The sequence below is a fragment of the Vanellus vanellus genome (genome assembly GCF_965231255.1).
Source record: "Vanellus vanellus genome assembly, chromosome: 8".
NCBI classification, from domain to species: Eukaryota; Metazoa; Chordata; class Aves; order Charadriiformes; family Charadriidae; genus Vanellus; species Vanellus vanellus.
Genome location: NC_138913.1, coordinates 9,245,434 through 9,257,629, shown reverse-complemented (window position 1 = coordinate 9,257,629; position 12,196 = coordinate 9,245,434). Strand labels below are relative to the sequence as shown.

General features: G+C 36.5%; 1 protein-coding gene and 1 long non-coding RNA gene across 2 annotated transcripts in view; one reads left to right on the top strand and one right to left on the bottom strand.

The window, feature by feature from the left end:
• PIK3CA (phosphatidylinositol-4,5-bisphosphate 3-kinase catalytic subunit alpha) overlaps positions 1–12,196 on the bottom strand; it is a 42,899-nt gene that overhangs the window by 8,748 nt on the left and 21,955 nt on the right. The window contains exons 5-14 of the mRNA XM_082487459.1: positions 11,412–11,657; positions 10,457–10,542; positions 8,435–8,540; positions 7,229–7,381; positions 6,986–7,120; positions 3,151–3,275; positions 2,675–2,756; positions 2,036–2,200; positions 1,391–1,494; positions 29–200 (exon numbers count right to left, since the gene is read on the bottom strand). Of these exons, the coding sequence (XP_082343585.1) occupies positions 29–200; positions 1,391–1,494; positions 2,036–2,200; positions 2,675–2,756; positions 3,151–3,275; positions 6,986–7,120; positions 7,229–7,381; positions 8,435–8,540; positions 10,457–10,542; positions 11,412–11,657 (1,374 nt within the window). The remainder of the gene's footprint in view (positions 1–28; positions 201–1,390; positions 1,495–2,035; positions 2,201–2,674; positions 2,757–3,150; positions 3,276–6,985; positions 7,121–7,228; positions 7,382–8,434; positions 8,541–10,456; positions 10,543–11,411; positions 11,658–12,196) is intronic.
• On the top strand, positions 2,874–6,258 carry LOC309675227. The gene is made up of 4 exons (XR_014269476.1): positions 2,874–2,904; positions 4,258–4,443; positions 4,608–4,671; positions 5,930–6,258. It is a non-coding gene; the product is annotated as an uncharacterized lncRNA (long non-coding RNA).

Here is a 12,196-nt window from a genome sequence, read left to right as displayed (position 1 = left end):
GTTTTGGTATGTGGACAGCTTAAAATACCTTCTGGGTCTCATCTTTTTTTTCCTGCTTGAGAATATCCGTGAGGTTAATCAACTTCTCCATAGCCTCCACCTGCCTGCTCAGATGCTTTAGGTACATTCCACACGCTCGACAATAGGACTCCAGAAGTAAACCAAACCTCTGACTTACAGTTTTATTGTGCATTTCAGACCTGCACAGAGAGGAAGAACAGTTATATCTTAAAGACAAGACCACTTAGAGGTGCCAAAAATGAAGCTATACTTGTAACATCTTCCTGAAGGCTGCTTATGGATGCTTCTTTTCAGGTAAATAACTTGTCTTGACCTCCCACAAATCATCTGATTTTGACTGGACTGATCAGACTTCAGCACCCTTTACAACTAATTCAGCACAGAGTTTATAGGCTTTTCCCCCATTCCTTCTTGCTCCATCCTGCCCTTCTCTAACCCTTGTCTTTTTTCAAAATCCATGCTTCCCAGAAACTCCATAGTAAACCTCAAGCTTTCAATTCAAGTTCCAGGTTTCTTTGCTGAGAGCAAAGCTAACCTGTTTTCTCCTTGTCTCATGTAGCCAATCCCAGGCTGCAGCCCCTCTGCTTTCCTTGTTCTTAACTATTCTCAGTCTTTGCACAGTCCTAAAATACAACCCCTCAAACAAGCTAATTGGGCAATTTATTCCATTATCCTTGATGATTACCAAGGGAAGTAGAAAACTGAAAGCACAACAAAGATTCCTTGCTTCTATTTCTGTGCCTGATCACACTATCTTAGAACAGCATTTTCAGGTGACACCTAGCTAGAATCCAGTATACCATAGGCTGATTTACGCTCAGCCTTCCCAACACCAGGGATTACAAAAGCCCATTTTATACTTAGTAAGGAAGAACACTGAGATATTTTGGCTATCAAGCTCTATGAAGTCTTTGTTAAAGACGTATGAGCAGTTATTTTTCAAAGCCTTATCTGGTCAAATTGGGTGGCTTGCTTTAGGCCTCAACTATTTCTAAAATTTTCTGGAAAAGACTGGAGGAGATGGGGCATACAAAATAAAGTTCAAACAGCAGAAATCTGTCAAAGTTGTAAACGCTAACAGGATGGGAGGCTTCCAGCAATCTTAGACTACCCTGCTTTTAGAATAATCATCATCAGAAAAAAAGAAGTACAAGACTAAGTATCTATTATTAACTAGCTTTTGAACCTGCAATGGATGACTTCTATTACCAAACTACGCATTCAAACTCTTAAACAATATGAAAGAAACTTTATTTTAAGTGGTAATATTTTCCTAAAAAAGGACATTTAGTATGCCAAGCCTTTAGAACAACTAATTGTTTACAGGTAATAGAAATCCCACCACCCCTTAAAATTATATTAAGCTTACTTTAAATGCCAAAAGAAGAAGTGTCCTATCCTTTGATTGGTCAGTGCCTTCTTGAGTAAAAATCTCACAAGTTGATTATCTAAATACTGTTCATATTTCAGAACCTAGTTAAGGATAAACAGAAAATAATATCAGCTGCAGTTATTATTTCTATGAACAATATACAAATTAAAGGCAGTTAAATAAAAAGCAATCTGTGTTTTACATTAAATTTTGTAGAATGTCTGATCTTGGTGTTAACAGTTGTATGCGTTAGGATTTGAACAATATTTGCTAACAGTGCATTGGCTGCCTCTATTTCAGGAACTTACCGTCTGACGCTGCCTTTACTGTTACCAAATATTTTAGCCTCAACTTGATCAAAATTTTGAGAAGATGCTTCTGCTCATACTTTCCCATATGTTAGGACAGCTGAAGTAGCTGCCTGTTCCAGTTGGTAGAACAGTTCTGCATCTCTGCAAAATTCTGGCATTTAATAACAACAAGCAAAACCACAGCACTACAGAAAATGAACTACATTTCATCTCCTCCAATTAAATAATCTGCAGTGCAAACAGATACTTTTGATGACCTCTTTTTCACATCATCTTAACTTTTGTTAAGTTAACACACAAGACATCAAGTATAACAAAATATGTTATATACCTGTACTAGCTGGATTAAGTACTGAGACAGTTTGTCGTCTGTCAAATACTTCTCTAGACACCGAACTGCAAAAGCTCGCACCATTGGATCTGGATAATTACAATCCAAAAGCTCCATTGCTTGCTCTGGCTTGATTGGAGGCCAATCTTTTACCAAACAGTACATCTGTGGACAAGAAGTCCAAGCACGTTACACATTTGCATTTATTAGGAAGAAGTTGTAATACACAGCCATTAGAAGGTATCGTCAGACACAAACTGCATCTGAGTAGAAGCTGTTTACTCTCCAGTCCTCTCTCAATAAATAATTTGGTATTAGTTGCCAGTTGACTTTGTTATTTTATCCACTATAAAAAGAATGAAAACGAAACTTCATGTTTAACTGTAATTGACAAATCAGCAACATAACAAGGATTCAAGTAATGCCACTGAGAGGAAATCTTAAGACTCAGATTGAACTAAAGAACAAGAACTATGGACCAGACAGATCAATCAATTATAGTCGTAACTTGAATCATCTAAATTTTCACTCAATGTATCACGCACACGTAACTTGTTTTTAAGTTCCAGAAATTTTCTTTAAAATAGCATATTTTCAAGCTTCTTCAAAACTTAAAGCTAATTCAGTGCTCTATGTTACCTGGGCCACTTCATCTCTAGAATTCCATTTCACAGACAAAAGTAATTTGGGCAGAATTTCTGGCGTATTCACACAATAGTGTCTGCGAAAGAGAAAAAAGTTGTATGTACAAAACGTCATTTTTGCTTCAATAACCATCTGCTATGTCCTCTCAAACTTGCACCTTTTTCTTCCTTTGTCAGCAGAATCCAGTCGATACCGTAAGGTGGTGTCAGGATCCAGGCATGAAGGTAAGACTGCAGTAATGGGGAAAACGTCAACTAATTCAACAACTTACTTTTCTGCATGGGCTTATGCACAAAGACATACAATGCCGAATGCTTTAAAAAACTTTTCTAAAACACTAAGCCAAACAATACAGAATAAAGAAAAGGAAGCAAAACCCAAGGTAATCATGACAAATTTGGAGCAAATGGGGTGAAGTTTGACTGTGCCAACAAGGGTTTTTCTTTGGTTTGGTTTTTATTTTCAAATACCTGTGGCTCCAGAGGAAGTCCTTCTCTTGCTCAGTGATTTCAGACAAAGGGTCTCGTGTACATATAGCTCGCAGTTGCTCCTTGTCGCTTTCTCTTAATTCATTATCTCTAGCAATTCTGTTACTCTGCAGAGAAAAAAAAGTGGTCCGTTAACCCCCCATGCGTTTCCTTGTTGTGATACAATATACATGAAGTAAAGTATTTTAACAGCGTAGCAACACTTATAGCCTATGTCATGCGATACTATCTTGTTGTTTCCTTTTGTTATAACTGAGGTTTTACGATTTAAAAATAGAGAGGAAAGACTAGGCCTTTGATTTCTATAACTGCTTTTAGCCACTAGTGGGAAAAGAACAGGTACATTTCAACTAAACCAGCCGTGTGGAGAAATAGCAGCAGTTGACATCTGATGAACAACATAATGCAGCAGAAAATGAAAGTGGTCATATTTCTGTCTTCAGTTTTGAAATTGCTGAGAGCTGCTGAAAGGTGTGAAAAAGAATCAACCGAAAAAGCAGAGTATGGGGGATGAAGCTAGGTAAATAAAACATAGAACACTGTAGGAAAGCCTGAGTAACAGGAAGACTGGAAAACATTAACCAGAATACATATAAGATATTCCCCAAAGAGCACAGAAAACAGAACTGGTACACGCTGAAATTAATTCTATCTAAGATTTCATTTGCTAGAACCAGCTTAGACCAATGGATACTACTAGATTTTTCACAGCTCATGTGCCAAGTTCAATTTTTCTCCTAGATTTTCCATTTATTTAATCTAATGTGTTTTTCGCAAAGCAACATATGAAATGATGCAGTTTCTGAGGCTTCAACTACAGAATCAATTGCATTGCAAAAAAAAGAGAAATCTTAAGCAGCTTATATTATTGCCTTTAGTATAAAATACAACTGTAATAAACGTCTGACACTTAAGATGAAGCTATCCCCAAAATTCTACAAGAGTTGAACGGTGTTTTCATAGCGAACTCACATTTTCACACCTGTATGATACCTACTACTACAAAAGAATAAGATCTTCTTTTCCAAGTTCAAATGGTTTAAACTGTAGAACCACAGTACTTAACCTCTTGTTCTGCTCCTTCCCTAGGCAATTTCTGCTGAGCAAATTAAACAATACAACAAACAAGAATGAACTGAAGTTTTGTTGACGTAAATTTTCAACTGGTTGAACTAGTACTTCGAAACAGAATACAGAAATGTCTTTTACAGAAAATGCATCTAGCTTAAAAAAAAAAAAAAAAAAAAAAGCTGAACAACAATCTGAATTTTCCAGGTAGGAGATCAAGGCACCCTTTAAAAGGTGAAGTGATGTTATTCCTAAGAATATGCAGAAATATAGAAACAGTTGTCAGGTTATACCATGATATGTACTTCAGACTGAAAGTTTTCTACTTTACATTTGTTTTCAATTATGTAAATTATGTGTTCTCATGATAGGTTCATTACTATTACACGGGACAAGAATATTCTGGCCTTCAAGCTTACATCTACCAATATTAAGGTATGAATCAACCAAGTCAGAGGACTTTTAGTACCTTGCTCCATTACTGTAATAGTCTGAGGTCTTAGTGCATCAACATGGATTGGACTTAAAAGTAGGGGGCAATTATTCAGGACTACTCTCTATGTGGCACAGGAAGATGTCTAGAGCGCATTCTTAAATATTATGGTAACGAATACAGTACAAGTAGCAAAGCCAGAGTCATTCTGTAAGGAAATTAGTGGATAAATGACTTTATAATCACCCTACTCTTGACATAAGATCAAATAGTTGATATTGAACAAGTGATTAATTGTACATATTAATCTCGATTCTGAAAAAGTCATCCTAAAGAGTAAGTGAAAGTCAAAAAAGTATAAAATGTACCTGCATAGTGGGTCAGAAAGATCATAGTTTAGGTCAAGCCCAGAAGGAAAATGCATTTATCCTGTTGCGGTCAACACCAAAAACTTGAAATTCTATGAATTGTGGGACAGTAAATTAGATTTAATAGTTGAAAAGTCTTTCATATTTGAGATATTAATGGACCTATAAATGATCTAAGTATGTATTAATTGATTTTAAATGCAGTGTAATGCATTTCAAGGTAAACAAAAAAAAAAGTTATGCTCTTGGTATCATAACAAAAACATTCATACAGAAATCATACCTCAGTGACTGCTTTGCTGATTTTGAGACCATTTCAGACAAGCATTTTTTACCTCTTTCAGATATGGCCAATGCTACACAGTAATCTAGTATCCAGTTTTTGAATGAGTAACAACACATTGCCTTTAACTCCCTAAATAAAGTTATTATTACAAACAGCTATAAATATGTACAGTATCTGAATATAGAAAGTTTGGCTTCAGACCTGAAGATACAACACATTAAAAGATAAAGACAACAATTACAATACTAACAGATAATATTGATGTCCAAACTTACCAAGCATTTAATGAAATATGATCTAAGAAAGGATAAGTAGTATGAGTATTTTGAGAGACAACATAGAGGATTGAAGGAAAAGCAGCATGAATAATGAGAAAGAGAGACAAAAGCAGTGATATACAGTTTGTTTCCCTGTCAACTTTGTTATTGATGTAAATAGGCTTTCTCCATATTTAACCACTACGATGTTCTATGGTATTGTAAAGATTTAATTTGAGACTTTATTCTACCTCAAATTATTTAAAAAAAAAAATATAAAGTGTAAGTTGATTATTACTTTATCACTGAAGAGCTTATTCTCCTCACCATTTTCTATTTTTGCCTACAGATGGAACAAAACAATGAGCTGAGTATATAGAAGCTCAGGTAATAGCCTGTGTTATAGGAAAGGAATGTTATTTACCAAGAAGCCAGCTGTCCTTAGATGCTTATTAAGAGCCCTGCAGCACTGCTCAGTCACAATACATATCATAAGTAGATACACCACCATGTGTAGAGTATCAAGGGAAATCAAATGCCTACAACTTTTTGGTCAAGATATGTTGAGATGGGACTGTTACGAATATCACCAGGATTCCCAAACTGGAAGCTTATTGACACCTATGCACTTTTTGGCACGGCAACACTTTCCACCCCGAGACTTCTCCTCACAGACCACAAAGCTCTCTTCGGGAAACTCTCAAGTCTTTGAACCAGCCTCAATGTAAAACATACCAACTAATTTCACAGCCTTGTCTTTAAATACAGAGCATTTTTAGCTTTACTGCTTTTCTTTTTTTCTCCTTTTAATCATCCAAAATGTGCTTTTAAGAAAGCTCCAAAGCTCACCAAAAAGCCACTTGTCAACGCTCCAATTTTCTTCATGGAAGAGATGAGATAAAGGACTACGCTCATGTGTATGCCAATCAATTCCCTTAGAATTCCCTGTACTTACAGTCATAGCTAGCCCATTAAACAGCCAGTAACGAGTTATAAGCACCTTTAGGTTACAAAAGAAAGCCTACCTGTAGACATGAAATTGCAATGAAATAAAACAGTATAATTGAAGGAGAATTACAACTCCTGAAAAGTTAAACTAAGTAGTTTAGGCATCTGAATTAGTGATATAAAAATGTCCAAAAGGCCCTAACAGTTTGCACAGTAAGACAGTTTCTATTTAAAGTGTTTTGGTTGGTCAGTGAAGCATTAGGTCAGTTTACTGGTAATATAAAGAAATGGGAATATATTACTCACTTTGCTAAACACAAAACAAAAAATTGATTTCTTGCTTTTACAATAAATCAGGATACATGGAAAAAAGTTTGCTTTATCACTAATATACTGAGTAAAATAAATAATACTTTTGTATTTTAGTAGCTAGTCTTGGAAGGGGAGTTTGCCTTACCAGCCCCGCATAGCTGTAGTTAAACCCCAGTTCACGTGATATAGTCCAATTGGCATGTTCTTCGATCACCGTCATATCTGGAAACTTTACAGGATTGCTAAACCAATCAAATTCCAGCTCTAAACATGGTGTTTCCTATATAAAGGGAATTTAAATTACTTTTTCTGTTAAATGATACTAATTATAATACAGCATAATTTGAAAATGTACTCCTAAAGGGGAAACTGGCATGCAAATACATACCTTATTTGGATTTGATCCAGTAACACCAATAGGATTCAACAAATCCTCCAGCCCATGAGGTACTGCCCAAAGATTCAAAGCCATTTTCCCAGATACAAGAGTGTCTGTGTAATCAAACATGTTTATATTTCCCCAAGCCAACGGACAGTGCTCCTTAAAGAGATTAAAAGATGATTTTTCAGTATCATCTATTAATTACTGCAGAGTGAGTCAGGAGAAATAGTATTTTCACCCCAGAGCAAGCTGTGACATTCCCAGATTAGCTGAAAGCAGGTTGTGGAAGCTGTAATGTATTTCTCTATGAATGACTGTCATGGCAGACATTTTGCAGAATGATATCAAAACGCCTGCAAACACATGCTAACGTTTTCCCCACATGAAAATAACTCAAGGTGAGGGGCAACAGTCTTAAACTGAGAGAGAACAGGTTTAGATTGGACGCAAGAATTTTGTTTGTTTGTCTTGTTTTTTCCACTCTGAGGGTGGTGAGATTGGAATAGGCTACCCAGAGAAGTTGTGGATGCCCCGTCCCTGGAAGTGCTCAAGGCCAGGTCGGATGGGGCTTTGAGCAACCTGGTCTAGTGAAAGATGTCCCTGCCTATGGCAGGGGGGTTGGAACTAGATGATCTTTAAAGGTCCCTTCCAACCCAAACCATTCTATGATTCTGTAAGATTCATTAACCTGGTTGTAGATGAAAAACTATCCAGTAGCTGTGACACACTCAAACGCAGAAATTTAATGATGCAAGTGGCTAGAATTAGATGCCATATGTAGATTCATAAAAATTACTATTTGCAATCTTGCATCAAATCATAAATTTTCTTTACTTAAAAATCAACTCTAAATGTAAGTATAAATATTGTCCTTTTTCAATAAATAGGCAAGTAACTTATGGGTTTAGAAACTTGAGTTTAAAGGCACTTGCACCTCAAAAGGCTAACAGTGATCTTTGTGTCTGGCAATACAGTATAGACACCATTTACAGCATTGAACGGATAAGCTTTTATCCATGTTGTTTAATTTCTGACCACAAAAAAGTGGTAGTCTGAATTAGATACAAGAAAAGAAAAAAACCTGTTTTAATCAGGTTCAAATCAAACATTGGACTAAGTCTTGTTGCCAGGACAGCATTTACCAAATATTTTCCCCAATTTGACTTAAGTAGCTTTTGTTCGTTAGTGTATTAAAGCCATGAAGTATTTTACCTCCTTAGCACCCTTCCGACCTTTAACAGAACAGATAGAAAGGCAGAGCCGAGCAGCACGTGGAAGATCAGGAATGTACATGTCATACAATAGCCATTCATTCCATCTGTAAGGTTTAAAAAGCAGAATAAAACTAGGTTAAAGGAGAGTACAGAGACTGCATTCATTTAACAGTTATTCTAAAAAGCATTTGTTATATTCCTATCTAAACTGCATACGTGCATAAAGAGTACACGTTCTTACTGAAGAAGGGTCCTTCTACATGCATCTGACCACATCTATTCCTTTTGGGAAAGGAAATTTCCCTGATTAGCTGTCTAGCACCAACCCTGTTTAAAAAGCCACGCTAGGTTCAATTCCTGCAAACTTAGTAATAGGTTCATTCACTTTCACTCTTGAAAACCTACTGACTGCAACTGTCGGTGTAGGTATAAACTAAAGATAATGGATTTACATATGTGCAATGTAAGGTTTAGCTTGTGAAATATTTTTCAATTCAGAAAAAAAAAAAGAAAGTGGGAAAAAATGTGGCATAGCTTTCAGAACTCAACTAAATTCGAACTGCTAGAAAAATATAGAGATAACTGCAAGATGGGAATATAACACAGAAATACAACACAAATCCAAAGCAATATTCCTAACTCAGGTATTACTCTATTTAGCATAGTAATAAGAGCACAGACTGGTTCTACAGGAGTACACCTTTTGTTTTCATGAACTTCTCTAAGTAGACTTTATGTCTCAATTTGCAGAACTGTGCTTTTGAAGACAAACTTCTGCCGTTTACTTTCCTAAGCAGGTTGCCATGCTGCATTCTCTCAGTTGGAAGAGGCAGCAGCTTCCAAGGACAGCACTGGTTTTTCAATAGGTGTGTAGCTACTAAAAGCAGAGTTTTACAAAGAAATAACTGTCCAACCTCTTCTCTAAGAATGAAGAAATTGGCAGACAAACTTTAATTCAATTTTCTTATGCGTTCATTTCATGTAACACAGATCTGTGTGGTTATATCCATGTTTTCAAGCCACACCCTTCACCACCTTTCCAATAAGATTTTCTCTCTAAAACAGTTAAACTATCTGTTCAACTATAGCTATCTTTGGCGAAACTCTGAGGGAGAGGCTATTTTTCAATAACTGTGTATATTAGGAGGCCCTCTAATTATTACACCTAAACGTATTAATAGAAAATGTACAAACAAAACATATTAATATATTTTAAAACTTTCGAAGACATGAAGTCAGACAGAAAACGCAAGTCAAGAACTACTGCTGAACACATACTTTGCATCTTACCCTAGCAGATGCCGAAATTTCACACCTCCTCGTTAGTCAAAGTTACAGGCAGAAATTCAACATATTTTAGGTACTTTTTCTCAATATATTTATATATGTTCATATAAAACTTCTTTCTGCACACTAATGGCACTTTTAAGTTCATGTGATTTATTTTTCCAGATAATATTCATGGTAGATCAAATCTCCTCAAAATAATCAGCCCAGAGCTGGCAGTGACTTCCATGTTAGTAAATGATACCCAGCTCTGCACACTCAGTGGTTCTGCTTGAGGACATGCTATGCAATCTCACTGAAACAAGTTTGCAGGTAACATTACATCACACCGCATCGCCTCATGCTGAAGGTGAAATCTGAACCTGCACCTGGAACACCTGCTATTGATCCACAGTCAGAAACAAAGCTCAGTCGCCCAGAGCTATGCTGATTTCACAGTATTAACGACTAATTATATTGGAGTTTCAGAAGCAATTGCAAATGCACATGTAGAACAAACCTGTTCGATAAAGAAACTATACTATTATATGCAACGAGACAAAATGCTTGTGTTTGAATTAAATTAATTCTACTTATAAATATAGAGTTAGGTAAAAAATATTCTTAAAAAACTTAAGACAAGGAATTCCCAACAAGGAGCTCTACCTGAATAATAGCCTTTACTCCTTCAGTGCTATCATTTATGATGCCCTGGAGGTCAGGTTCTCTCTAGTTGTTCAAGTACTTAGCTTACCTGGGATTAGAACAAGGTACCCTTTGAGTATTCACATTGTCACATAAAGGTTCCCCTCCATGGTAGATCCCTGTTCTAACATAAATCTGAAAACAATTGTTAATATTAGTACTATATTTGAAATGTTACTATAAACAAATTTTTTCACTGCTATCAACATATTCTATGATTACAACATATTAGCCCTTAATTTCCATCAAGCAGAAAACAAAACCCAAAACAGGAAACCAAACAGCTACACCATCCCCCAATGCAAATTCATTCATACTCTGCAAAGCGTGGAGCGTAGTACATAAGCGTACCCTTCTAGAAAAAAGGCTTTGGTCTTTTTCCTCGTTAATTGCAAAACTAGTTCTTAAAAATACAATAATAAACTTGAAATGAAGTGTAAAAAAACCCCTGGAATTTATTTTCAGTTCTTCCTGTGCCAAGCTATAGTGAAAGAAAAGCCTGAACAAATTCTGAGAAAGTTAGCCAGGCTTGTAGTGTGACTTCAATGGGACAGTACCCTACTTGCCTTTTCTCCTTGACCTTCCCATACCTCCCTTTTTAAAAACAAAGATAGCAGCACACTATCCAGCATCCCCTCATCAAAAGTATTCCCAGTTACTGTAATACATTCTTAGACATAATAATTATTTAGGATATAAGCAACATTCTGTCCATTACATACTCAGCTGAAGTGAACTATGCAAACTGAGTTCTGTTCCTATCAGGCAGAATATTTAGCTAAATACCACAACTCATGCCTTTTAAGTCGTACACAAAAGTTTTCAGATGCTAAAACATGGCTGTATTTTTTAGAATTGAGTGCTTAAATTTAAATAACAAAGTTGTCTAATTTTCTAACACGTTATATAACACCTCTTTTCCAATGTAAACACAGAAGAGAACTCAGGAGGGCAACCATGAGTCGCTGAAAACCATATACAATGCCATACATCATTTGCCTTACCTTGTCAATGTCTCTAATGTTCACATTTACATAGGTTGCGCAGAGGATTCTTATTCTGAGAGCACTATTTATAGTCCAGAGGGATTTGGCTGTAGCTTCTCCATTCATGTAGGGTGTAGCTGTAGAGATACGCCTGGAATAAGATGGCATTGTAAAGGTGTCCAATGGTAGCTGGGTATATAGGCTTTCCTTAGCCATCAGCATCAGATTGGGCATGCGACCAAGCATTATACAGCTTCTTATGTACTGCAAGGAACCAAAACCAAAATTCAGTATGTTTTTAAAGCATACGCTTTCGGTAACCTATACCTAAAAATATTCATAACAAATTATTTAAAGAGCTTATCATTATCCCTGTATGTACATACTTCACAGTGTTCAGAGTTATAACATCCAACAGTTTAAATATGTTGCTGGGTAGGATCGCACAGTAGCGCTCCATACAGACTCTGAGATATGAATAACATCTACAACAGTGGAACGTTGAACTGGAGACAGAGAACAGAGCTGACAAAATGACAAGTTTCTGGTAGTCCTCCTTAGCTCTGGCACCATGCAGCACAAACACCACAGACTGCTTCCAGATTAGAGCTGTTCCTGGAAGCAGTTTACCTGTTTTTGCACAGCAAGCTGCTGTACTCATCTGCTGTGCAGATGTAGCCCAGGTGACTCTCATACTCCCACTAACAGGCAGAGAGCACAAGACCAATGGCAGACACTCATTTTTGGTTCAGTTGTGCTTACTACCTTCAGCTCAGCACCGATCCCAACTGACTCCAGCTGTA